Source organism: Pinus tabuliformis, chromosome 9 (genome assembly GCF_031772625.1).
Source record: "Pinus tabuliformis cultivar Carrire ecotype Pingquan chromosome 9, CPIR1, whole genome shotgun sequence".
In the NCBI taxonomy this organism is placed as follows: Eukaryota; Viridiplantae; Streptophyta; class Pinopsida; order Pinales; family Pinaceae; genus Pinus; species Pinus tabuliformis.
The window spans coordinates 1,196,631,539-1,196,655,936 of NC_142307.1; the positions used below are offsets into that span (position 1 = coordinate 1,196,631,539).

The 24,398-nt window shown below is 38.4% G+C and overlaps 1 protein-coding gene across 3 annotated transcripts in view; it reads right to left on the minus strand.

Annotated features, from left to right (window-relative positions):
• The window catches only part of LOC149152832 (Leucine-rich repeat (LRR) family protein), a 519,369-nt gene that overhangs the window by 352,362 nt on the left and 142,609 nt on the right, over window positions 1–24,398 (minus strand). For all 3 annotated transcript variants that reach the window (XR_016262186.1, XM_089437808.1, XM_089437807.1), the window contains one exon: window positions 14,554–14,629. Coding sequence is in view for 2 of the 3 variants with exons in the window: in XM_089437808.1 (XP_089293934.1) it covers window positions 14,554–14,629 (76 nt within the window). In the remaining variant the exon portion in view is untranslated. The remainder of the gene's footprint in view (window positions 1–14,553; window positions 14,630–24,398) is intronic.

Sequence of the window (24,398 nt, forward strand, 5' to 3'; positions counted from 1 at the left end):
TCTAATTTTTGTGATAATACCGGATCTCAGTAGATCTTGGACAATTCTCAATTTCCCTTTTTTATGATGTGGATACCAATATCGTTTAATGTTGACAAGATTAACTTCGATGATGTGATCAATATCTCTTTCAAGAGGCATTTCCAATGGCAAATCTTGGAATACATTTATGCACTTTTGAATTAATTCTTGAATCTTTAGAGGTTCAATGTTGAATAGTTCTGAGGCCAATATTTCTATTTGATGACATTGTACTATATATGTCGATGCCCCTTTTCAGATTAACTTCACCATCTAATGGGAGTATACAATTTGATTTTGAGGAGGTTGAAACCCATGTAACTTATACTTTTCTCCTTGCCATCGAAACTTTATAAAGTGTTTTTGATGGTTGGCAGAGTAAGTGTCCAATGTTTGTAGCCATTGGACACCTAGGACTACATCCACTCCTCCCAGAGGTACGATGTAAAACTGGGATTCTAAATTGTAGTCTTGAATTTGTAATTTAACCTTATGACATTTTCCTACACCTTCAATTTTTTTTCCCATCTACTACCATAACTTTCATATTGGGCATTGGGTATACGAAAAGATTCAACCTTTTTGCAAGATTTGTGTCAACAAAATTATGAGTGCTTCCCGTATTTATCAAGACCATTACGTTGCTCTTCTTGATGTGCCCTTTTAATTTTAAGATAAGGGGCAAAGTTATTCTTGTCATGGCCAATAGTGGTATTTGCAGTGCATTCTCATTATCTGAATGTGGGGAGAAATGTTGAGGATCTTCAACTTTTTCTTCGACCAAGTCCTCACTATCTGAATCCTCTTTTGCTTCACATTTATATAAATTCTTGGCATTACTTCCTTTATGTCTAGGGTCCCATTTTTCGCCACAATGTTTGCATTTTCCTTCTTTTGTTCGTTGGGCTTCCAAATTAGGTTTGCTTCCTTCTCTCAACTGCGATGGAAGGTATTTTGGATTTTGTATTTCTGTAGTTCGGGGAATCCTTCGTCTTGAATAGACTCTTAAATCTAGGTAATGACATTCTTTCGAATTTTTTCTCTGCAGCTTTTGCTTTCTCTATTACATCTTCCATATGTAATGAACTAGGGCAATTGTACCTAGGGTATTCTAGGATGCCATGGGTTTAGTAGAATTTCTCTTTCCAAACGATAGTTAACTCGATACCCAATATTGCATTCTTCAACGAAACAACAACAAATTCAATAGATTGAATAGAGTAATGTAGCGTTCAATAAATTCAACCTTCAAGCAACAATTGCAATAAATTCCACAATTTAGTATTTCATTCATCAATTTGAACAATCTGGCACAATACTAAAAATTCATTCACAATATGGTTCACGTTCAAGGGTGATGGACCAAACCAGCTTGATAACTAAATGCTAACCTAACCAAAGATTTTGCCTCTTGATTCAGAGCCTCGGATTTGTGGATTGGGCCTCAAAACCCTTTGATTCTCCACAGGGATTGCAAATGGAATAACTCTACGTACAAAGCATGATTGTCTGTTGCAGGAACCATAGAAATCATTTCCAAGAGACCTTGAGTCGGCTTCAAAATACCTTTATTATCAATTCGGGCGATATCGTTCCCTGCCACAATCAGATTTGTATTCCATCTGATTCACATCGAGTGCATGGGATCACTCAGGAATTTTGTAAGACGACTGGAGCCACAAATTGTGTTGGAAGACCGACTGAAAAAACACTTTTAGTAATAAAATCGATTTTGTCCAGTCCCACGAGCCTTTTAGCAAGTGACGAGCCGCCCTGTTGTAGTAGATTTTCACGCAGCATGTAGTCGATTACACATGCCTCAGAGGGTCTGTTGGCTCAACTATCACACGAAATATAGACTCGTGTGCATTCTGAAAGGATCTGAATTGTTGTAGAACCTCAAGTCTGCTACAGGTTCACCACAAGTCTACGACAAAATTCCACCCTTGTGCATGGAACCCGACCTTGAATGCAATGAATTATGGATTCTGTTAGACTCTGTCTCATGTCAGAGATTGATTCTTCTTCAAAACCCTGTTTTGAAGAAGAAATCATTAATGTGTTGTTTAAATTTGTGTAATTTATTCTCTAGCTCTTCAAAAGGCAGCAGCAAACTTCAAAGCTCCTAGCCCTGCACAAGCACAATTTGAAACATTATCAGCAACCAAAGTCTGGCAATTTATTTCTGTATATTATGCTGCCCTTCTTGTTGTTATCCTCTCTTGGAGGCCTCCATTAAATCCAGTTCAACTTCTCACAGTGCTGCAAAGGCCTTTGTTTTGAAGCGCCTTGATTACACTTTGCTCTGAGAAATAACGAAAGTATTGTTTCTGGTGGTTCTTCATCCTATCAAGATGAGATCTTAGATACCATGGTCAACATAATATATCCGAGTTTGTTGGAAACCACAGCAAAGGTGATGACCGAATTGAAACTGTAAACATTTCATGTAATGTTGTTGGGTCGGCTTCTTGGGTTCCAAATCTGACATGCAGCAAAAAGGATAAGGGTGAAATTATGGTAGAAATAGTAGTTGAAACAGATGAAGTGAAGCAACATGGCGATGCATAGAAAATTGTCCTTGATGCATGCTTACCTTTTATAGATTTACTAGACGACAGTTGATGCTAACGTTATTTGTTTCAGTTCGATAACAGAGCATCTGGTAAGATTATTCCCCTTTGCAGTTGGAGATCATGTTATATATGGGCCATGGTTGGGAAGGGTTGAAGATGTGGTCCAAAATGTAACAGTCCAGTTTGATGACAACGCAAAGTGCAAGATAAAGAGGGCTGATCCCGGAGGTCTAATCTCTATATGTCATAATCTAATAGAAGATGAGGACTATCCTTATTATCCAGGTCAGCGTGTCCGTGGCAGTACATCTGCAGTTTTCAGGGATGCTCAATGGTTGCAAGGAACACACAAAGCAGGGCGTACAGAAGCTACAATAAGTAATGTGGAAATCAAATCTCTAGTTGTAACCTGGATTGCTGCAGCTGGTCCAGACGGTGGTTCCCAATCACCAACTACACCTGCAGAGCAGCAAGACCTTAAAAAATTGACACTTTTGTCTCACTCATGCTAATTGGCAACTTGGTGACTGGTGTTTGCTTCCCGCCTATGCAAAAATTTCCACATCAGTACCTATTAAGATGGAAGACTTTGCATCAGATAGAGAGGAAAAAACAAAGTAATGTTCTCAGCACTTGTTACGGCTATTCTGGAGAGTGTGGAACAAAGAAAAGCAAGCAAACATATGCGATGGTTGTGACAGTTTTGACAATCATGATTCCGAGGCTAGTGTATCTGCCCATATAAATTTGAATGGAGGCACCCGTGATCAAGACGCTCGACTTGATTGGCAAGGAGAGTCTATGCTAGGTTGTCTCCCATATGATCCTTGTGACCGTCTCCAGCTTGGGCATGATTCACGGCATGTGGTATTGGATCGTGCATTCGCAGCGTAACTGTAATCAATTCAATCCAAATATTAGACCGAACTATCACCGGCTTGCGCACAATGAACGAGTGTTTTGTGAAGGACAAGAGGAGCGAATAAATTGTTGCTTCAGGAGTGGAGAACTACAGGTTTCAAGATGCGGCAGTGATGAATTTGCAGGATGTGGTCGTGAGAGGTTCACAAAAATTGCAGCACAATGGACACACTGATGTCAATTTACTTTGGCATCGAAAGTATGGTCATTCGAGCTTTCAACTTCTTTTATCTTTTAGAAGGTTGGAAATGGTAGTCGGTATGCTTTTTATTCAAGAGAAGAAAGAGTGTGTGCAACATGTTTGCGAGGCTTGTATATGGTTTAGATTACAAGGGAAAAGTCGTGCAAACAATACATGGGAGTCTCCGCGAGGCTGTCTTATTTTCTCTTTTACCTTACAGATGGATAATGGTCGCATTTTACCCCTTCTGCAATATGTTGTCTCTCTTGCAGCAATTTGTAAGGCCTTTGAAGAAATTGGTGTTATTATTATGCATATCGAAATTCAATATCGCCAAAGGGAAGATCAACCGTTTGCATATGAATTACAGATACATGAACGTGGCAGTGGTTGCAATATTTAAGGCAGAAAATCTGGACCGAGACCATTAATAGCATTGCAGTGACATGGTAGTGCTCATCATCCGGATTCTCTTGAGGAAGAAGACGCGGAAGAGGCATTCAACATCATGATTTGGCTAAATAAATACTTAACTCAAAACAGAATTTTCCCATTTATTTTTAGATCGTATTTTTAATACGTGAATTGTTTTTGCCCCCAAGCTCAACTGTATCATCGCGTTTTAAAGACATCTGTCACAGCAGAAGACGGGTCAATGCGCCTACTTCTATCCTCAGTCCCGATTCAAAAGGGCCAGCGCTCCATATGTCAAGCCATCAGAGGATTTTTTCTATTATTGAAAATGGCAGTTCAAACAGCGCGCTGAATTTGGGAGACCGATTCATTTTTTCCTTTACAGATTTCTTTTAATGTATAAAAAACAAAATCATTTGAAAGGGAGACGGGGGAGAGATTTTTTCTGAGTGCTGAGTGCTGGAACAGAGCTTTCATTGTACAGTTTTTGGCAGAGAATTTAATGGAATTTCACAGCTCTGTTTGCTGAGATTCATGTGGTATGTTGATTTAGCATAAGTTTTCCCTTTGTCTCATATGTAAACTGTTATGTTTCATTCACCTCATGATCATATCTAATTGAGCAAATGAAGTGTTTAGGTAGGAATTCATAGTATTGTATGCTCCTCCTATAAATTTTCTCATATTCAATGTTTTCTCCTGTTTAAGGAGGATTCAAAGTATTATTTGCCCTCCTTAGCTCCTCACCAGTCTTGCCATCCCATTTAAAATCTAGATTTGGTGTTAAATTGCTTGCCTACCTTGCCTCAGTTGATAATCTGTGTAGTCATTATATTTCTCTGTTCAAGCTGTGATTTTGCCCATGCAGCCCAGAAAAGCCCCGTCATTTAATTAAAAACCCCAAGCAAACCTTCCTATATCAATTTACTAGCCTAAGATCTTTATTCCTAATTGGGTCAGCTCATCCTATTGAAAGATCTACCGAATCTGACCCGAGAGAGCCTTCTCATACCTCGTAGGGCTAGCTACGAGGTGAAATGGTTTGATGTAGCCTTGAGAGTTTGTCTATCTCAGCCTAGGTGAATTCCAAGCGCTAACAGATTCCTCCCCGAACTCTGCTTCAGGTACAAAACTCCTCAGCTCTAGGATTTGTCAAGGATTTCTACAATAGTTTGCGCTGCTAGAATTATAACAAGCGGATCTTCGTTTTATCGTTCATAGAATGTTATTCGAGAATCTTCAAGGCAAATGTGCTGCTTTTTTTTATTTCGAGTTCTCGGACAATTATGTGGCCACAAAACTCTACGCACCCTATCGCTTCAAGATTTTCGGCCCACTAGCCTTAGGTACCACTGCGGCTACCTCAGAATTGACACCCGCATGAATTCTAGCCTCAAGGATCCAATTTAATTTAAGTACATTCTTTGTCCTACCTAAGCCAATATGTCTTATAGCCTCAGTAGAATTTGATCTCATTTCAAGGAATTAACTTTTTGTTTATGCTTGAGGAGGATTTGATCAACTTCAAATTTGGGCTTCAGAACTTCAATCTATTCCAGGGATGTAGCCTTAGACGATTCAACCACTTTAAAGTGACTTGATTAGTCTTGCCACCAAAAAGCTTTGTTGCTCCTTCAGATGATTCAATGCATGTTTCCAAAACAAAAAATAGAAAAGATAAAACAGAATTACTAACTAGGGTGGAATCCTTCACCATCGAAATTAGTAGGGAGAAAAGGGGCCTTAAAACCCTCAGAACCTCAGGCTCAAAAAAAAGAGAGAAAAATGATCCAATCCAATGATGATCAATTGAAATAAACCCTCTTATATTTATAGATTTCCTTGAGGGGATTTTTCTTCTTAATTGATTAAGTAAATTTTACTCCAAATCCAATTTTGGATTTCTTTGCCCAGCTGCCCCAAAACTTGCTCAACATACGATGTTTTGGGGTTTTTCCCCTTCATCAATGATTATAGCCTATGGGGATCGATAGGATACTTTGTCTCTTGGACAATTAATTTCTCAAGAACATTACACCTATAATATCATGTAGCTTTAGCTCATTTTGGATGTGTGGTTTCATTCTGGTGATGTAAGATCACATTAAACATCCTATCTACAATCCAAGTACTCTTGTAGCAAGTGCCTCCCATTCACGTGTAAATTCATGCACATATGCTTGTTGTTGAAGCCTAGTAAGTTCTATGAAAAAATCCTCTTCGTTGATACCTTGGAATCGTTTAAAGAATTTGTCTTTGAATTTATTCGAATTTATTGAGTATTATGATTATTTCCACCACATATACTAGTTATACGCATCTCCTTCCAATTGCATGGATGTGTATCGGACTTTTCAATGACATTATAAATACCATATATCTCAAAATATTCCTCCGCTTTGTTGAACCAAGCCACACATTTTTTTCATTTCCCTTGAATTTCGACAAATCCAATTTTGTTTGAGGAGGATATGTAAAGATTGGTTGGTTGTATGGTGGGTATTGGTTTTGGATCATTATATCATTAGTAGGTGTATTTAACTATGAATTTGGAATATTCGACAGGCTTTGAGGTATATTTATTTGGGGATTTGATCTATTAGGCGAGTTTGGTGAATTGGAAGTCTGAAGTATTTTGTTCGGGATTGGTTGTGTTTTGTGATGGAACAAGGTTATTTATGAGGTTTCCTAATGAAGAAAAATTCTTGTAATTAATTCAACATGATTTTTTCCCACCGATACCTTTAATTGTGCTTGATCTTATCATATCACATTGCGAATTTGATTGATCCATGCTTCTAACTACACGTGCTTCTCCATTAAGTCCTTTTGGAGTGCCTCGTCTCATTCCTCCATCTTGGTGAGCTTCGTACTAAATTCACTCATAGTCATTGTCCTTGTAACCATTGGAGTTTTTCAATCTATTTTGATTGAATTTTCAAAACCCTTTCTTTCTCAATATCTCACGTTGTTTGTTTAATGATAATCAAAACAAGAGCAAAAATTCTACTTTACAGCTCGAAGCACTAGTTTATAATATATATCAATTTCCTCTCATCAGTTGTGTCTGTTCACATTCAAAATTATCATGAGATAAATTGCTTCAGATTCATGCCTTCTTAAATTCGTTGGTCACAAAATTTAATATGCAGCACCAAGCTTCAACAACACTGAAACGCTTAATTTTTGTTTGAAGAGGTCAAGACATTAATTTTTTTCCAAACACTAGATTCCTTAAAATTCCATCAGGTCTGCACTTTGTCATTCTATGCGCAATTTTTCCAGGAGGCCTCGACCTAAGATACCCCTGAATTATCAATCGTAAACACTATGATCCAAATATCTAAAACCTTTTCTAAATTCATGTTCTCTCCGGATTACTTGTAAACCCAGATACATGGATAAGCCGGATATTGGTGTTTTTGGTGAGTTACAATTCGAAATGGGGACCACACAACTACATCTAATTCTATTCTTCGCATGTACCCCTGGATATCTTGGAGAGTCGGATGGTTTAACTTGATGAATACAGATCCGATTCATTTGAATGATTCAAAGTGTGCACACCTTCCCAGATGTTTCGGATTTCAGAATATTCCAAATGTCCCAGACCTTCTGTTGTTTTCGGAGATGCTTTCCCTTGATTTCTGCCATTTTGGCTGGAACTAAATACACTAAAAACCTTCATCAAACTAGCCCCTAGCATGAATCCCAAGGATCTGCCACATCACTTTGTTGATGTCCAAAATTGTCTTATTGCTTATGCTACCGGATCTATGAGTGCCAGTGGTTGGATCCGCAAATCCTCGAATCAGAGACGGATTTGGATCCAGATCCGCAAAGATTCATTCATGACAATGCAAAATTCAAAGCAGACATCAACATAAACTTCCAAAACAAAATGGTCAGCAACGAGTCATCTGGAATTGGATAACCCGATAATATGAGATAAGTAATGGAATACTCAAGTCGCATTAGTGAAAATGGAAAAAACCGCAGAGAGAATAAAAAACTAGGGAGTTGGCTGGTGAATTATCTTTTACTTAGTTGACCATATGTCATGACCCCATTTTTATTTCTTCTTCATAGTACAGCCAGGATGGATTTCCAGGGCAGGGGATGGCTAGGTCTGTGGAGCAGGTTATGTCATAAGGGGTCCCGATGGAGTTTTGAGGAGTTTCTATGAGGTTTGATCGCATTCACTTGGTATATTCCAACATCCGCACAGTTTGCCTTTCACTCTGGCACATTCCGACAACTTTGAGAAAACTAAGTTATTAGTGGGCTTAACTCAATTAATTACGCTTAAGGTCGCATTCTGGGAGGAATATGTGGCAAAACCAGCGTTGCGGGGGAGCGCCCTCCCCCCCAATCCCGCTCCCAATCTGCGCTCCAGGCGGGAGCGGGTCGAGAGCGCGCTCCCTAAAAAAAATTTCGCTCCCTGCCTTTTCAGGAGCATTTTGCCTTTTTTGCAATTTTTTTTTTGTAGTAATGTTCGAAATGCAATTTTTTTTAAAGAAATAAATCATTTCTGAGTGGGGCAGTTTAATGATCAAGTCTGGGCCTTAGTAAAAGTGACATTCTCCGTAATCTTCATTTTCATCCTTTTACTTAAATTTTTAACACTACCATGAAATGACTCAGGATGTTTGAGAGTGGTTCCGGCCTTATTGGATTTCATATGGAGAAAGTAGAATTTTAGATTTCATTCAAAATCCAGCAGACTTATCAGTTTTTCAGGATTTCAAGATTGGGGGATTGCAATGTTTCCATTGAATTTTGTCATGTATTAGGGTATGGAACTCGTATTTAATCAAGAGCACCAATCCCTCTATGTACCTTGATGTTAGTGACATTGGTTGTTGAACTCCTCTATCATGACCCTCCTAAAAATGTACGCATCACTGAAACAAAATCTTGACTTGACATGCTATGCTTTTTCTATCTTATGTTAATGCTTAGAGGGTGATATTAATGACAAAGATCCCTATACAAATACAGAGGTAATGACAAAGATACCTCTAGATATTAATGCTTAGAGGGTGATATTAATGACAAAGATCCTGATTTTCCAACAAGACTAAAAAATTAGACATTTCTCGTGGTGGCAAGAGGTCCAAGCATAAGAAATAGATAATAGATTTACTTTTCTTTTCTAGTTTCTAGTAGCTTTTATAACTATTGACTCTTTCATATTTATTATGATATTTTTTAAACAATATATGACAATTTAAGTTTGAAGTTGGAAATTATAACTCATTAGTAATGAATTATGAATATGATGCTTCATGAAAGTTGAAAGTTGTTTCATTTCATTTGATTTTATAACATTTCATTCCATGATAGATATTATTTGTTGTAATGGTTACACTTAGCTTACAAGTACAACTTTGGTGATCAATGATGATAAATGTTATATATTGAATTTTGAAAGCTTGAAACTTTAAGATTGATGAATCATGAGACTCAATATGTTGTATGTTACTATGTTGCTAACTTGTGGACGTGGTTGATGAAGATTTTAACTTCTAGATGATTGTTGTTATATGGTTCAATCTATGTTTTTTAATGTTTTTATATCTAATTCATTTTCTACATGTTTTTGTTGACATATATGTATCAAAATATAAAAAATATAACAATATATATATTATATAAAAAACGCTCCAGGATTCACTCCCAAACCGGGAGCTTCTGAAAATGTCGCTCCCGCTCCCAAGTAACACTGGGCAAAACACCTTAGTGTAATAGCTCGTTGCAACTGGAACGAGAAGATCTACATGATGGGATGGTTAGATGAGATTTTCAGTGACCTGGGGAGACATGATGGCCAATTTACCATTTTCCCGCATTAAAAAGAATATTTTAATTGAAATAAAAGACGGAAAAGTGCTCATGATTAAAATAATAATAAAATATAAGGTTCTAGAGTAGTCCATCAATCTATAAAAGAGGAGGAGACCATTGGAGGACATCTTGGATTTGAGTATTGTTTTTTAGGAGAGGTTTGAGAACGTGGTTCTCTACTTTAGCAGTAGCCCCAGGACGGAAACCCTCAGTGATTCAGTGAAAGTGGGCGAGCACCCATCTCTTCCCTTGGTGGATCCATTCAGGGTTCACAAGTTGCAGTGATTTGATTTTCAGTTTGTTTTGGGAGGCCCATTGTGGCATTATTGTAGATCTATTCAGGCCAGCTATCTCAGCTATTTTGTTATTCCAGCATGTAAAACCCAGTTCTTATATTATAATAAAGCTGAGATTGTTTCAACTTATCGTGTTATAGAATTGCATGCATCTCATATGTTATATTTTACATGGCAATCTTTTGTTTATGAGTAGAAATTTTATGTGAAGAGGGTGGTTCCAAATTTTCCTCGTTTGGGACAATACAGTGGTATCAGAGCATTGTTCTTGACTCAACCTGTGGGTTTTCAGTTTTAATTGCAGATTGTCGGAAGTCTATCCTAAAGGTGCCAAAACCATCATTTTGTTGACAAAAAAAAATTATCTATTCTAGAAAATTTCTGCTCAAAGTGGAGGTCAAACTTCATATTTGATTTTGAGGTCGATTTATTATTTTTGGGCATCAAGATTCAAACCCAACCAAACATGTCAAGGTCAAAGTACGGTGATTAGTTGGGCCAAAATTTTATAGCCATTTCAGGTGGCCGTCACATATTTTTAAAATGGCCAACACCAAATTTTAATAAAGTGCCAAATATAATTTGTTGGGTGGTGATTATTTATCTTTGAATTTCAAAGGGTCGTGGAGTTTTTTTTTTTTTTGAGGTCGCATTGTAAAACTATTTAGAAGCCGGTTCAACGCCTGGAACCGATTAGGTGCTTGGTGGAACGAATTGCAAGCCGTATTAAATCAACAAAGTCGAGGGCATCATTTTCTGGGCGTATTTCTTCTTTCACAAGGGACCGGGTGCCGCCTGTTGCTGAGCGGGTCTTTGTGGGCCGAGCTCTGATTCAGGGGCAACGAATTTTGAGTTTGACAACAATCCAGTGAGCCGAAATTTGGTGGACGAAATTTGAGGGAGAATTGAGATGAAATTTTCCAAGGGCTGAGTTTTGCCGAGAAAGGCCCAGAATCTGCCATCTAAGTAACAGTGTAGGGATACTCACTGATCTATTTTCGAGGAGAATATTGTTATGGAATTCAGGAGTCGACTATTCAGCTAGCTGACCATCTCAGAAAACCAAGCTCCAAGCGCATAATCCAAACGACAACATTTAATTCTTTTAAGGGAGGTCATAAAAAAATTGGCCATCATGTCTCCCCAGGTCATTGAAACTCTCATCTAACCATCCCATCATGTAGATCTTCTCGTTCCAGTTCCAACGAGCTATTACACTAAGGTGTTCTACAACATATTCCTCTCGGAATGCCACCTTAAGCATAATTAATTGAGTCAAGCCCACTAATAACATAGTTTTCTCGAAGTTATCGGAATACACCAGAACGAAAGGCAAATTGTGCGAATGATGGAATATACCAAGCGAATGTCGTCAGACCTCATAGAAACTCCTCAAAACTCCATCGGGACCCCTGATGACATACCCTGCTCCACGGACCTGGCCATCCCCTACCTTGGAAATCCATCCTGGCTGCACTATGAAGAAGAAATAAAAATGGGGACATGACACCATAATAGACCTACAGACCTACGGTGATTCAAGATCTGCGGTTCTACGGTGATTCAAGACCGGTTCTTCGGTGAGATCTGCGGTGATACCAGTGAGATCAAGACCAGTTCTTCAGTGAGATCAAGACCAGTGATACGGTGATTCAAGACCGGTTCTTCGGTGAGATCATATTTACTTTCATACTTTTATTTTTAATCTGCGGTTCTCCGTTTGGATCTGCGGTTCTTCGGTGAGATCTGCGGTTCTTCGGTGATCTGCGGTGATACCAGTGCCCTACGGTTCTACGGTGATTCAAGACCGGTTCTACGGTGATTCAAGATCTGCGGTTCTACGGTGATTCAAGACATCCACATTAACCCTTATGATCTGCGGTTCTTCGGTGAATTCTTTGTTCAGAATCTAGATCTAGATCTAAATGATCTGCAGTTCTTCGGTGATCTGCGGTTCTTCGGTCAAGATCTAGATCTAATCTTATCTTCTGTCTTATTTGTCTGCGGCTGGGTTCTACAAGCAAGTAAAATATGGCTCCGAGCTTCGCAAAAATAACTGGTGGCTCATCCGCCTCTGGAGGGCAATCTCCTGCCCATATCGTGAGTGAAGCCCCAACTCCCACTATCCAAGTGGTCCAGGACTCACTCGATGAAGCTTTGAAGTTCTCCGAAAGTGCCCTAATTTGCCGGTTCAATGGTTTTTGGCCGCGGCTGATAGCACTTCACAATTGGATCTCGGAGGTATGGAAGCCTATCATTTCTGATGAAATTAATATCTACCCCTGTGCTAGAGGTTTCTTTATAGTAGATTTCGAAAATCCTGAAAGCAGACAATGTATTCTAGATTCCGGCCCTTGGTTTTGGGAAAAATCAGGCCTATTCATGAAGCCATGGAACCCATCATTCGATCCCTCTACAGCAGTGATAACCTCAGCACCAGTTTGGGTGAGATTGCCAAGCCTACCCTTGCATCTCTGGAATCTCTCCTCGCTAAAAGCCATCGGAAATACAATTGGGAAATTTTACTGCAGGTGCCCAGAAACAGAGGAATATGCCAGAACCACCTATGCACGCATCTGTGTGGAAATGGATTTCAGCGCCGGATTCCCAGCTGAAATAAACCTCACAAGTAAAGACTATGTGTGGAACCAGAAGCTTGATTATGAAAGTGTCCTCTTCAGATGTCGATCGTGCTTTGAGACGGGGCATCTAGCCAAAAATTGCCCAAAAGCCTCTGAGAAAAATTTTGCTAGAAAAAACCACCACAGATCTACATGGTGGGAAGGAGCACAAAAAGAACACTACACTGTCATCAAAGAAGAAGAATATTCTGGAGAAAATGAGTCACAAGAAATCAAGGAAGAAGGAAACAACTCTCAAAACAAGCAAGGAGAAAGCCCGCCCCAACAAATCAACAGTTATGAGGATTTGAATACCGCGGAAAATAAATCTTCATTTAACAGCAAAGCAGATCTCCTAAACCAAACTTCTTCTCCGGCTATTTTCAAAAGAACGAACACAATAGATCGCGAAGCTAAGACACCAATGTCCCAAGAACCAGAAGAGATGAAGGAGATGCAAGACAAAGGAAGTTGGAAGACCGTAGAGAAAAGAAAGAAAGCTACAACACCAATCTCGCCAAGAAAGACGAGGAGCCAGACAAGTAAAAATTAAGAAAATTGTAGGTCCGATAGACCAATTTGGTCTCAGTGGACGTTAACCATCATCATCATCATCATCATAAACTTTAATGCCCATTGATGATGAAATGTAGTAAATATGAACAGTATTGGCATCATTCATCTGAGGGGGGCAGAAGGATAAGAGTTGTTGGAAGCGAACTCATGCTCATCCCTCATGTTTCAATCTGCAATTCGAGGTAACGATTATAAGTCGTCGACATTTATTTAGATATTTTAATTAATTTTTAAGTTGATTCTTAAGTGTAAAAAAGTAAGTTTTAAGAAATAAGTTTGATAGCCACTTAATATTAATATAAAAACTAATAATTGACGTTGAAATATTTATAAATGATGCATTAATTTTAATATTATTAAATTAATAATTGTTTTTAAACATATTATATAGAAGCTATATATTTAAAAAATTACGTATGTTTTTCTATATAAATTTAATTAATGCTTAATTGATATTTATAAATGGTATATTAATTGTGATATTATTCATCTAATACTTATTTTTATAAGTATTAGATTTAAAAATTAGTATATGTTTTTATTTTTATTTTTATACAAATTTATTTTATATTTGTTTGTACTTATCGTTTCCTTGCCATATCCGGATCCTGGCTTTTCAAAAAACAGGTGGATCTGTATCTGAATCTGTATCCATGTCTTGATCCAATTCCTGGTGACTTAGCTTATCGCAGATTTGATTTTCAGCCATCTTTATCTTCACGGTTTGGTAATTTTTATATTTGTCGCTATCCTTATCTTGATCTTCAGCCATCTTGTATTCTTCATAGTTTGAAAAAGTTTGCATATAGAGTATTTATATAATCATCCAAAATAGTACAAGAATAAAATAGAGATCAATGCATGGGGTAGCTTTCAACTTGTTTTGGTTCTACCCTGCTTTACTCTGTAAACTTTAAAGCACTACACACATTTCATGCAGTACAAAATAGGTAAAACTTAGAGCATCAGAATTACAATTTAGATAGAATTTTGCACTATAGTTTTTGAATGCAATTTTACATACACATGCCTCGTGGGTAAAATAATTGGAGGAACAACACATTGAAGTTTCATTTTGTATATATGTATGGAAAAGTTACCTTCAGTTCTGTTAGCTCTGAACATCTCCCAAGACTCCTAGGTAGGGCAGTTAGTTTATTGCTCGCACAGTGCAATCTGCAACCAAAGCAATTCCTAAAATATTAGAAATTGAAGGCACACAAAGGTTAAGTCTCTAACAAGTAAATGAAAACCATGGATGTGATTTACACTGCCCCAATGAAAATGATGGGATGCCAAGATAAATTACAGCAATCACTACTTGAAAAAATAATTAACAGTTGCAAGGAAAAGGAACTTATAAGGTTATCAATTTTCCAGAAGGAAAAATACTCATATCCTAAGTTTTTCTGATTAAGTTACCAGCCAACAAAAGGAAAATGAGACAGATTTAACGTCCCATCCCTCAGAAATCACATATGCTCATAACATCCCTCATGACTTAACTGAGATGCCGCACTCGTGTCTGAACAACTGGCTTATGCACTCTGGAGGGCCACAATGACATTAAGTAAGAACCAGAAACAATGGGAAGTGTGGGACAAAAGTCACACAACACAAACTCAGGAATGACTCAAGCAGCCAAAGAATAAGAGTCAACTTGCAACTTAGCAAAAATTAGGCAAAAGAGGGCATACTACAAACTATAAAATAAACACTTAACCATAAAACTCATTCTCTCATTCTCTCATTTGATAAAGAACATGGCAGCCAAATCATTAAGGCATTGACTATCTTTCTGGATTGGAAGGTATAGACGGAATAAAGATTGCTGGTAATTTCATGGAGATCCCATCTACAATACTGTTGTGAGAGTTTTAGGGCCTAAGATTCAGATTTGATGTCTATTGGACAGACAAACAACATGGAGGTATCTCATACATTGAATTCCATGGATCAGCATCCATACATCTTCAGCTAAGAGGTTAAGTTTGTTGTTACATAAGGAGGGCATTCATCATAAATTAATGGTCCATAAAGAAAAATTCCAGCATTTTACATCTTCAGTTTCTACTCTTATATTGCACATAAATCAATGGAGGAAAACATTTTTGGAGTTCCCATACATATGGCACAGCAGCTTACCCATTAAATCAAGGGAAATGGGCTTCAGTCATTAAATCAAGGGCAACAAACCCTATTGTCAAATCTGGCTCTTTTTTTAGACAAATTTTGCATTTTTGAGAGACAAACTCAGTTTGATGTTGGTACTATGGGACAATCAGTTAAGTCCATGTTTAGCTTGGAGCTTCCCTCTAATAATTTGTGGCTTGAAGCCATGAGGAGTAAATTTTATGGCAGCAAGGGGAGAAAGACATTGGAACTTTGAAGTCAGACTCTGGTGATGTTTCATGGGTTCCTGTTATGATGGTTTGCTAGATAGGGGACTGTCCTATTCTTCAAGAGATCACTTTTATATCAGCCTTATCCAACCGTGTATTGCATGCGCTGATATAAATCAACCATGGCATGGGTTTGGTATTTTACTTTGAGATCAGCCTTCATCCACACTTTTTATCATCAGAGATTCAGAGTTTCCAGCATGTATGTGGAGGCAGCCCACAGTCTCTGTAATGTCCCCAATTAAATTAATTTTGCTAAGATGAATTTCTAGTTTTGCAATTGGGTGTTGGGAAATATTTTGGCATGTAAACTTAGGAAAAGTGGGTGGATGGACTCTCCACTTAATTGTTGGAGACATGGAGGCCACCAACATTAGAGAAAAGGAAAGATTAAATTGGTAGTGGGATGTGGGGCCACCCAAAAAGGGGAATTCGAACCCTTAGGAAAATCGAGCTAGGGAGAAGGAGGTCGAATTGGTGGGACCCACAAGGAGAGAAAGGGGGCAGCCAAGATAAATAGGAGGAGGCATCATTTTGGGGGCTTTTGACAATTTGAATTTTTGAATTAGAGTACTCTTGAGCTGCTTAGCCAAGACTACCAGTGTTGCTTAGCACAAGGAGATTTCCAGGCGGAAATCTCAGCTCTTTCTTCGGTGGACTTAGAGTGCCACCCTAGGAGAGAATTTCAGGACTTAGTGGGAAGAGATTTGTTGGAGTTCGTGGGTCATATCAACTCTTGCTTCAGCTAATTTGAGCTTACAAGAGGACGCAGTAGCAGAAATCGTACCACTGAGTTGAGGGAGTTTCAAGGGGTATTTTGGCTGGAGGATTTAGGAAAAATTTCACTAAGGGTGGACCAGCAATTGTGGAGAATTTCAAGGCTGGAAGTTGCTGCTCTTGAGAGAGCCAAATTTGCCATTCTAGGGCCTGCGCAGAAGTGTCACTGGGCAAAATTCGTGGGGCTGGATTCATCTCTCTTGTGCTGGATTTTGGAAGGAAATCCTCACTTCTTCCGGAGGAAATTTTCAGGGCAGTTCTACAACGGATTGAGGAAGGATAAGTGTCATATTTAGCAGTTGTGGTTGTGGAGGACACAGCTTCTGCTAAGGAGGGCGCAACACCAATTTTAGGTAATTTCGGGAGGTCGGAAATAGCCCAAAACATTTCTAGGTTTTTCTAGGTTTGTGGTAGAGAGCTCAAGATTAATTTGGCAGAATTTTCTAAGCACTTTTGGAGGCTCAAACAGGTTTTTCTTCCCGCCAGCAATTGTAGAAATTCCAGGGCCAGCACAGTACATTGAGGAGAAGTCTTCCCTTTGCATCCGAGCAGCATTTTTCTCACCTGGGATTGTCTAGCTTGCTTTTGCAAGCCCGGGTGCATATTATAAGGCTCTGAGTCATTTAACCAGAAATGTAAAGCTCTAAAACATAATATGTGTTCTCTTCAAATTTCTTTGCAGCTTAAATGACTTAACCAACATTCATATAACTAAATTACTCAATTTGGTATGTAGTACCAACCGTATTCCTGCGGTTGATGATGCCTCAAGCTGCTCCCACTTCTGTTACCAAAAGACCAAAACCACCCAGCCAAACTGAGCATAACCTCGATACTCAGTCCAGTAAGCTTCTCAATTGAAGCAAATTGTTTCCCCGTGCCCAGAAACCTCAGAACAACAAGGCTCTCCTTCTGTTGGTAACTCCGATTTATAAATTTCGCCCCTCTTCAATATATCTCTTCCCTTGGTTCTTTCTTCTACTCCCGATGCCCCTCCAACACTGTTCCCTACCCCCTATATGTTGTTTCTCGGCAGTGGTCACCCCCTCCACCAACAACCCACCGCTTCTCCTTATGGTGACACCCTTACCATGTCACGTGATATGTATTTCTTTTTAAAGGTATATTGATACGTATTATGAGTTTTGGTTTAATATTCTTTTTTGTTTGTTTTTAATATAAAGGTCCTAGGTTCATACTAGGTAACTTATCTTTAATTTATTTTTTATCATTTCATTAATTTATTAAGATAATTTATTAATATTCTAAGATATATAATTATATAACCATCTTTTAAGATTAGCTTAATTTTTAACATCTATCTCTTTATAATTATTTTTACGTTATACATTTTAAATTTATATCATTGGTATTTGCCCATTAATCATGATGCATTAAGCAATATGGGTGTTGATGGGTGAATATAACTTCTATTTGAAGGAATGTCATGATATTTAATACTTATAGTTAATTTATTATATAAATACTAGTGCGGTGCATGCAATACATGCATATGTAGCTATCATATGCATGCTAATATTCTTGTGTTCTATATATTATAGATAGGTCGTTACACATACATTACATGAATTGTACTCTCCTTTTGATAATGGCTCAATTTGGTGCAATTATGGAGTAATTTTATGGGCGTTTAATTGTTGTTTGATTTTTTTTGTTTTGCATGTGTATTTTGCTTAATATCGTTGTTAATTTTCCAATTGGAATATTACAATCTCCTTGTTTTGGTTCTTAACCAAAGACAAAGGAAGATTGTATATATCGAATGAGCTCGTGGCATGGCTACGTTAGCTCTTTGACTATAATTAGCATTTATCTTCCTATTTGTAGAGTACATTAGGAAGATTAAGCTCAATTGTTTGCAAACATTAGCTTTTCTTTATGTTTCCTTTGACATCTTGGCTCATGCCTTATTTGTAGAGCCTCTTCAGAATGAGCAATTAGAGATGAACACTCTCAAGTTTCTTTCTAGTAAATCTGAATTGGATATTTGTACTGGGGCTGACGAAGATATTAAGGTTTAGATCCAACACGTCACTTGTTTCTAGCCTTTCAATCTTGTTGGCAAGCACATCAACAGCCCTCAAATGTAGTACCCCAATTTTGATCCCAAGATCAATATTGTGGATGTATATGATGAATGGCTAAAAGCCCAACAATGCAATATGTAAGATTGTACATTGAATGATAATGAACAAAAATTACAAGTTGCAAAAGGAGAAGGGCAAGAGAATAGGGGGCTAAGACTCCACAAGAGGAGAAAGAAAGAGGACTTAAGGGACACAAGGGGGATAGAGAAAAATAATATTATTTTAGTTATAAGCCTAAGTCCTTAACCTTGCTTAATTAGTATTCCTTAATCCTTGGGATTAGTGATAAGAGACAAAAAATGTGCACTTTCCATGAATTGTTTCTCACTCACATGCAATTTTACCTATCTCTTTTTTGGCCATGCAATGGAGAGAGACAATTCGAAGGTTTTTGGGGCAATTCAAATTACCCAAGAGTCTGAATTATTAGGGGGTTCGAAGTATCAAGGGCTCAAGTGACCATTTTGTTCAAACTAACATTTCTATTTGGATCTTCATGCTATTTGAGTTACCATTCAATGGAAAAATTTGAGTTACCAAATGTTGGGAGATTTTGAGTTTCCATTCAGCAAGGAAATTTGGGAGAGCTCAAGTTTTCATTCTATTGGGGAACTTTGAGAGAGTCACTCCCTGAGCTAACCATAGACTTACTAAAATTGAATTATGGAAAGCTACAGCTACAATTGATAATCCCAACAGTGAGATTTCCTAGTCAGCATGTGTTGGATCCCTAGAGGGAACTAGGATAGCCTAAGGGACTATTGAGCAAAGAAGGAGATCCCATTCTTTGGGCTGTGTAGGCTGATGGAAAAAGAAGGCTCTAGATTGGGACTCTTGTAGGTGGAAAATTGGTTATGAACCTAGGAATTAGGCTATATGAAGAGTGTTAGAGCCAACCATAGGTAAATTCAACCTTTTAGATTCATAGCCTCAACTCAAGGATGACCTTTATTGTAGAGAGAATTGGTACAACAAGGAGCCTATGGTTGGGTTGAACATTCTTCTACTGCCACATGGTGAGCAATTTCCAAACAAATAAGTGTTCATGGATGTCACTATGAATTTTTAATTTTCTAATGCTAGATTTGATTTTATTTTCCTAGCAATTTATTTTTTACACAAAAATGCTTCACCCTATAAAATCTTTTTTAGGAAATTGTTGAAAATAAATAAACTATGTATTTTAACTTGAAATAAAATTTTCAACGGAAAAGTCCCAGAGGGCAGCTCAATTGGTGATCAAAGTGATGTGAAATCGTGCAAGCTAAGAGATCCAAGGTTCAAACCCCCGGTCTACGAAGAGGAGGATAGGTCGTAGGCCCCCAGAGGTATAATGGCAGTGGCCAAAATTGACCCTGTGCCACGCGAATATGAGACTGACCCAGTTATCTATTCCTCTGGGTTACAAAAAAAAACGAAAATCAGTAACAAAACATAGCTAAAAATTACGCCCAACAAATTCTCCTTCACTTTCTATTACTCAAGAAAATTAGGGCCTTCGTTTCACAAGGAAATCAACAAACAAAGAATACACAAAAAAATACATCAATGGAACCTAGAAACTCAATCCCCTTAGAAATTCGGCTTGCAGCTGTGCTAGGTGTTTTTCACAACTTCAACCCTATAGCAATTCGACCTCCTCCCAAGTATGGTATAAACCCTCACAGCGTCCCCAAACTCACGACCAACTCACTAGTACTCAGCCTTCCTCTTTCGCGCTCAACTGACAAACCTGTGCTCCAAAATTCCTATAGTTGTGCACTTTTCAGCGTTCACCACTCTTCAATCTTTAGTCTCTCATTCGCTTGAGAAAATCACTCTCCCAAGAATAATGTGTCTCCACCTCTCCCTTAGGCTTCTTTTATAATTTCTCATTGAACTAGATCTCAAACCCTAGATCTCCAAAGTGATGAATGGCTAGGATTAGATCCTATGATCCTAAGCCACAATTGAGATCAACAGTTGAGATCAAATCTAGATCACTTAAATAATTAAATTATTTATCCTGAAAATGTTGCATCTTTGTTGCCTACCACTACATTTGTTTACACCTTATCAATGGGTAGACCCAAAGATGGATGCACTGCCACCTCCCTCGTCAGATAGGAAACTCCATGCTCCTCCAGTCCACCAATCTCCTGGAAAATTGTCCTGTCATACTCCAACACCTCCTAAGGACATATGTCTGCAAATACTACCACCCTACTAGCTGTCTATACATCTGCCTGCTCCTCATCAATGGCTGGCCCCAAGGATGGTTGCTCATCCTCCTCCATCATGGGCTCAACATGAACCTCCAACTGGCTCTCCCCAAAAGGCTCATCATGCATACTGTGCATATCATCCTCCTGAGTTGACTCATGCTCCACCATATGTTGCTCATGTTGAATCATCATTGGTGACTCATCATCCTGAATGTCTCCCATAGGGTCCACTAACTACTCACCATACACACTAAAATATAAATCTGGCCTATTGTCAACAACTCCACATGACTGCTCATGCTCCCCAGAGACATCCTCATATGACCCCACAAACTCATCCAAAGAAGAGTCCTCATCCTGAAAGACAGAAGGAATATCTCCCTTCTCTACCTCTGCCATCTCCTCTGCATCTCTCAAGCATGAGTGGTCAGGTCCCCAAGGTTCTTTACAGACAAAGCAAAGTCCCTTCCTCCTCAGCTCATTCTTGCTGCATGATCCCCCAAACCTGAGCAGCTCCTCCCTGGTCAACTGTCTCCTGAACATCCCAATGTTCTGCTCAACCAACCTTTCGACTAGCTCATAAGCAGTCAGTGAGACAAACTTCTCTCTCCTCCAAATAGACAACAATCGAGACTGCAACTCCTGGAAAATGGCATCACGACCTCTCATACATAATGACAATATGGACTGCATGTGTGCTATGATTGTATTAGGATGATGTTTCCTAATGTTGAAGAAGCATTAGAACATTTGCAGGATCAAACCATCGCACTCTAGATCAAACATGATTTCATAAGTCCTAGTCATGGCCATAACTTCTAAAATCTCAAGCTTCTTCCCAAAGGTAAAACCTGCACTATTGTCCAAGTCCTGGAAAGTTTCTACTACCAGTCTGAAAACTATCCTCATAACATCATCATTGTAAGGAGCTATAGGGGTGGTTAGTCTCATGATGTTACTGAGACAAGATGCAACTGGAAGTCTGACCCCTTCACAAGGTTCCTCCAAGAACTTGAGTTGTATGAGAGCAAGCATAGCTGGTTTTAGTGCCCAAATTAGTTTTCTCCCTTCTAACTAGTTCACTTCAGAAAGGAGTGCATCCAGTTCATCTAGTTTGAAAAGGACTTTCCATGTGACCCTCATGTGTTTCAAATTTGTTCCAAGTGCAAGGATTTTGTATCCAATCTTTGGCTCCTTCTGCAAATCTCTTGGTTGCTCATGGGTAAGAATGGCATGGATCTCTTTCGAGAAAAGTTTGTTGGCCAATTTTGTTTTCTAATCTATATTGCATTCCATGGAGGGACTGTTGTGTTGGTGCATGAGACATTTTAAATACTCCATTATTACAAGGCTTATGGCAATAGTGGCACACAAGACAGCTTACCGTAATGCAAGACTGGACATTTCCAATGGCAATTTTACAAGGTCCAGCAAGGTATCTTATAGGATTCAGCTACAAGTGAACACCAACTCATCCTTTTTATTCTCTACTAAAGTAAACAGATTGAGTTGTAACATTCCCTTTCGAAATAATCCCCTAATTCTCAAAAAAGTTACTAAGTTTGTCTTATGGGTTTCACCAAGACTTTTGTCAAACAGTTGTCTGGAAGTTGCTGTAGATGGAATCTTGTTTTATTTAACTCAAAATTTACATGCTAGCCATAAACAGAAACATTTCTCTTCAACACATTAGATTACTGAGGTGGTCAAGAATGCACGTATAATTGTGTTCAATGTTGTTACAAAGACAGAGACATCTTTCTGGAAATGGAAAGAGTTAAAAAATTACTTTATCACAAATTTAAACAGTGTATGAGAGAGATGGAACCTAGAACTGCCATTCACGTTGGCTGGTAACTTAGTCTTCTTCAGAACAAGGGAGATGGAGGCACATACACGGTCAACATAATCCTTCAGTTGCACTTTCCCATCGTTTAGTTCAGCGAATCGTTCCTCCTAAGTTTGCCTTAGGAATACCCACACGAACAAGATTGTGTGTAATAGTTAATACCACCAGCAAGTATGGGGCCACGACCTATCCATGGCAGTCACCTGCAATGCTTTTACCCAGACGATAGAAACCTCCAAAATCCAGCGTCTTAAAGAGACTCAATGCATACTCGTCACTGCGACTCCCAAACAAAGGTAAAGGTGTTCCAAAATAACCACAACTCGTTCCTAGAAAAGGTAATCTCTCGTTCAACAATAGCGATGAAGGAATCGATGCACTTGTTCCACAGGGAACTCGTTTATTTTGGCCACTTGCCCAGCAAATAAAAGAGTGTGATTCACCCCCTTGCAACATATGAATGTCCAATGTGATACTTTGATCCTTGGTCTTACTAACTCTGCAACAGCAATCTACAGGAAGTGCACACAGCCTTCAATTTGATCCTCATATTGACCATTCGCACTAGAATCTGCTCCCCATGCACGCATCTCAAGCTGTCAACGTTCTACAGGCTCACAATCTCTATAAAGGATATACAGCCAAGGAAATCGATCTGGTGTGGATAACACACTTAGCCACAACTTGATGAACCCATCCTTTATTTTATGGCTGTAGCAATTAGAGGACATGGAAATTTCATGCACACAAATTACAACTCTGCTCTCTATAGTGAATGCGGCCACTAATAGATTTTGAGTTTCGCTACGTCCAATACAGTTTCCTTCAACGATTTGCTGCCTGAAAGAAAATGAGTTGTTTCTCCTTAAAGCAAAACGTCCTTCGATAGGTGAATTCGGCTCTTTCTCAGAGCAGGTCCATGCAGCTGCAAATTTATTGCACCATACCTGTTGTCTCCGATTGCACCAGCAATTATAGACGGGATTCGACCTTTCTTATCTCGGCTAGTTAACTGCAATGTTCCACCAAGACTCCAGGACGGGGAGACACGGGTGTGGGGAGACGCACAAAGGGTATGTGTGGGAGTACCCTCAAATTTGAGGGAAATTTAGGGGGGATGGGGGGAGGTTGGGGTATATAATTTTTTTCCTTTTTAATATATATATAAATATATATATATATATATATATATATATATATCAAATTCATATTCTATAATGAAAGCATAAATACAATAATACATACATATTTGAATTAAATAATGAAATACATTGATCCATAATCACCATCCTTACTAATACATACATGAGTCATCCATAGACCACGAGATTCAATAATGAAATACTTTGATCCATACTCATTATTCATTATTCACCATTCTAGAATCTAAATTGATTTAAAAATTAAATTTATCATTATAGATTCTAAATTGATTTAAAATTTAAATTCATCATTCTAGAATCTAATTAGTACTAAAAGAAATAGACTATAATAGATACTAAAATCTAGAGTCTGGAATAGTAAATTGATATAGCTAAAACTCAAAAATAGTGGAGTGATGAGTCTAAAAGTCACTCTAAAATACACAGAGGGCTTGGTTCTCTT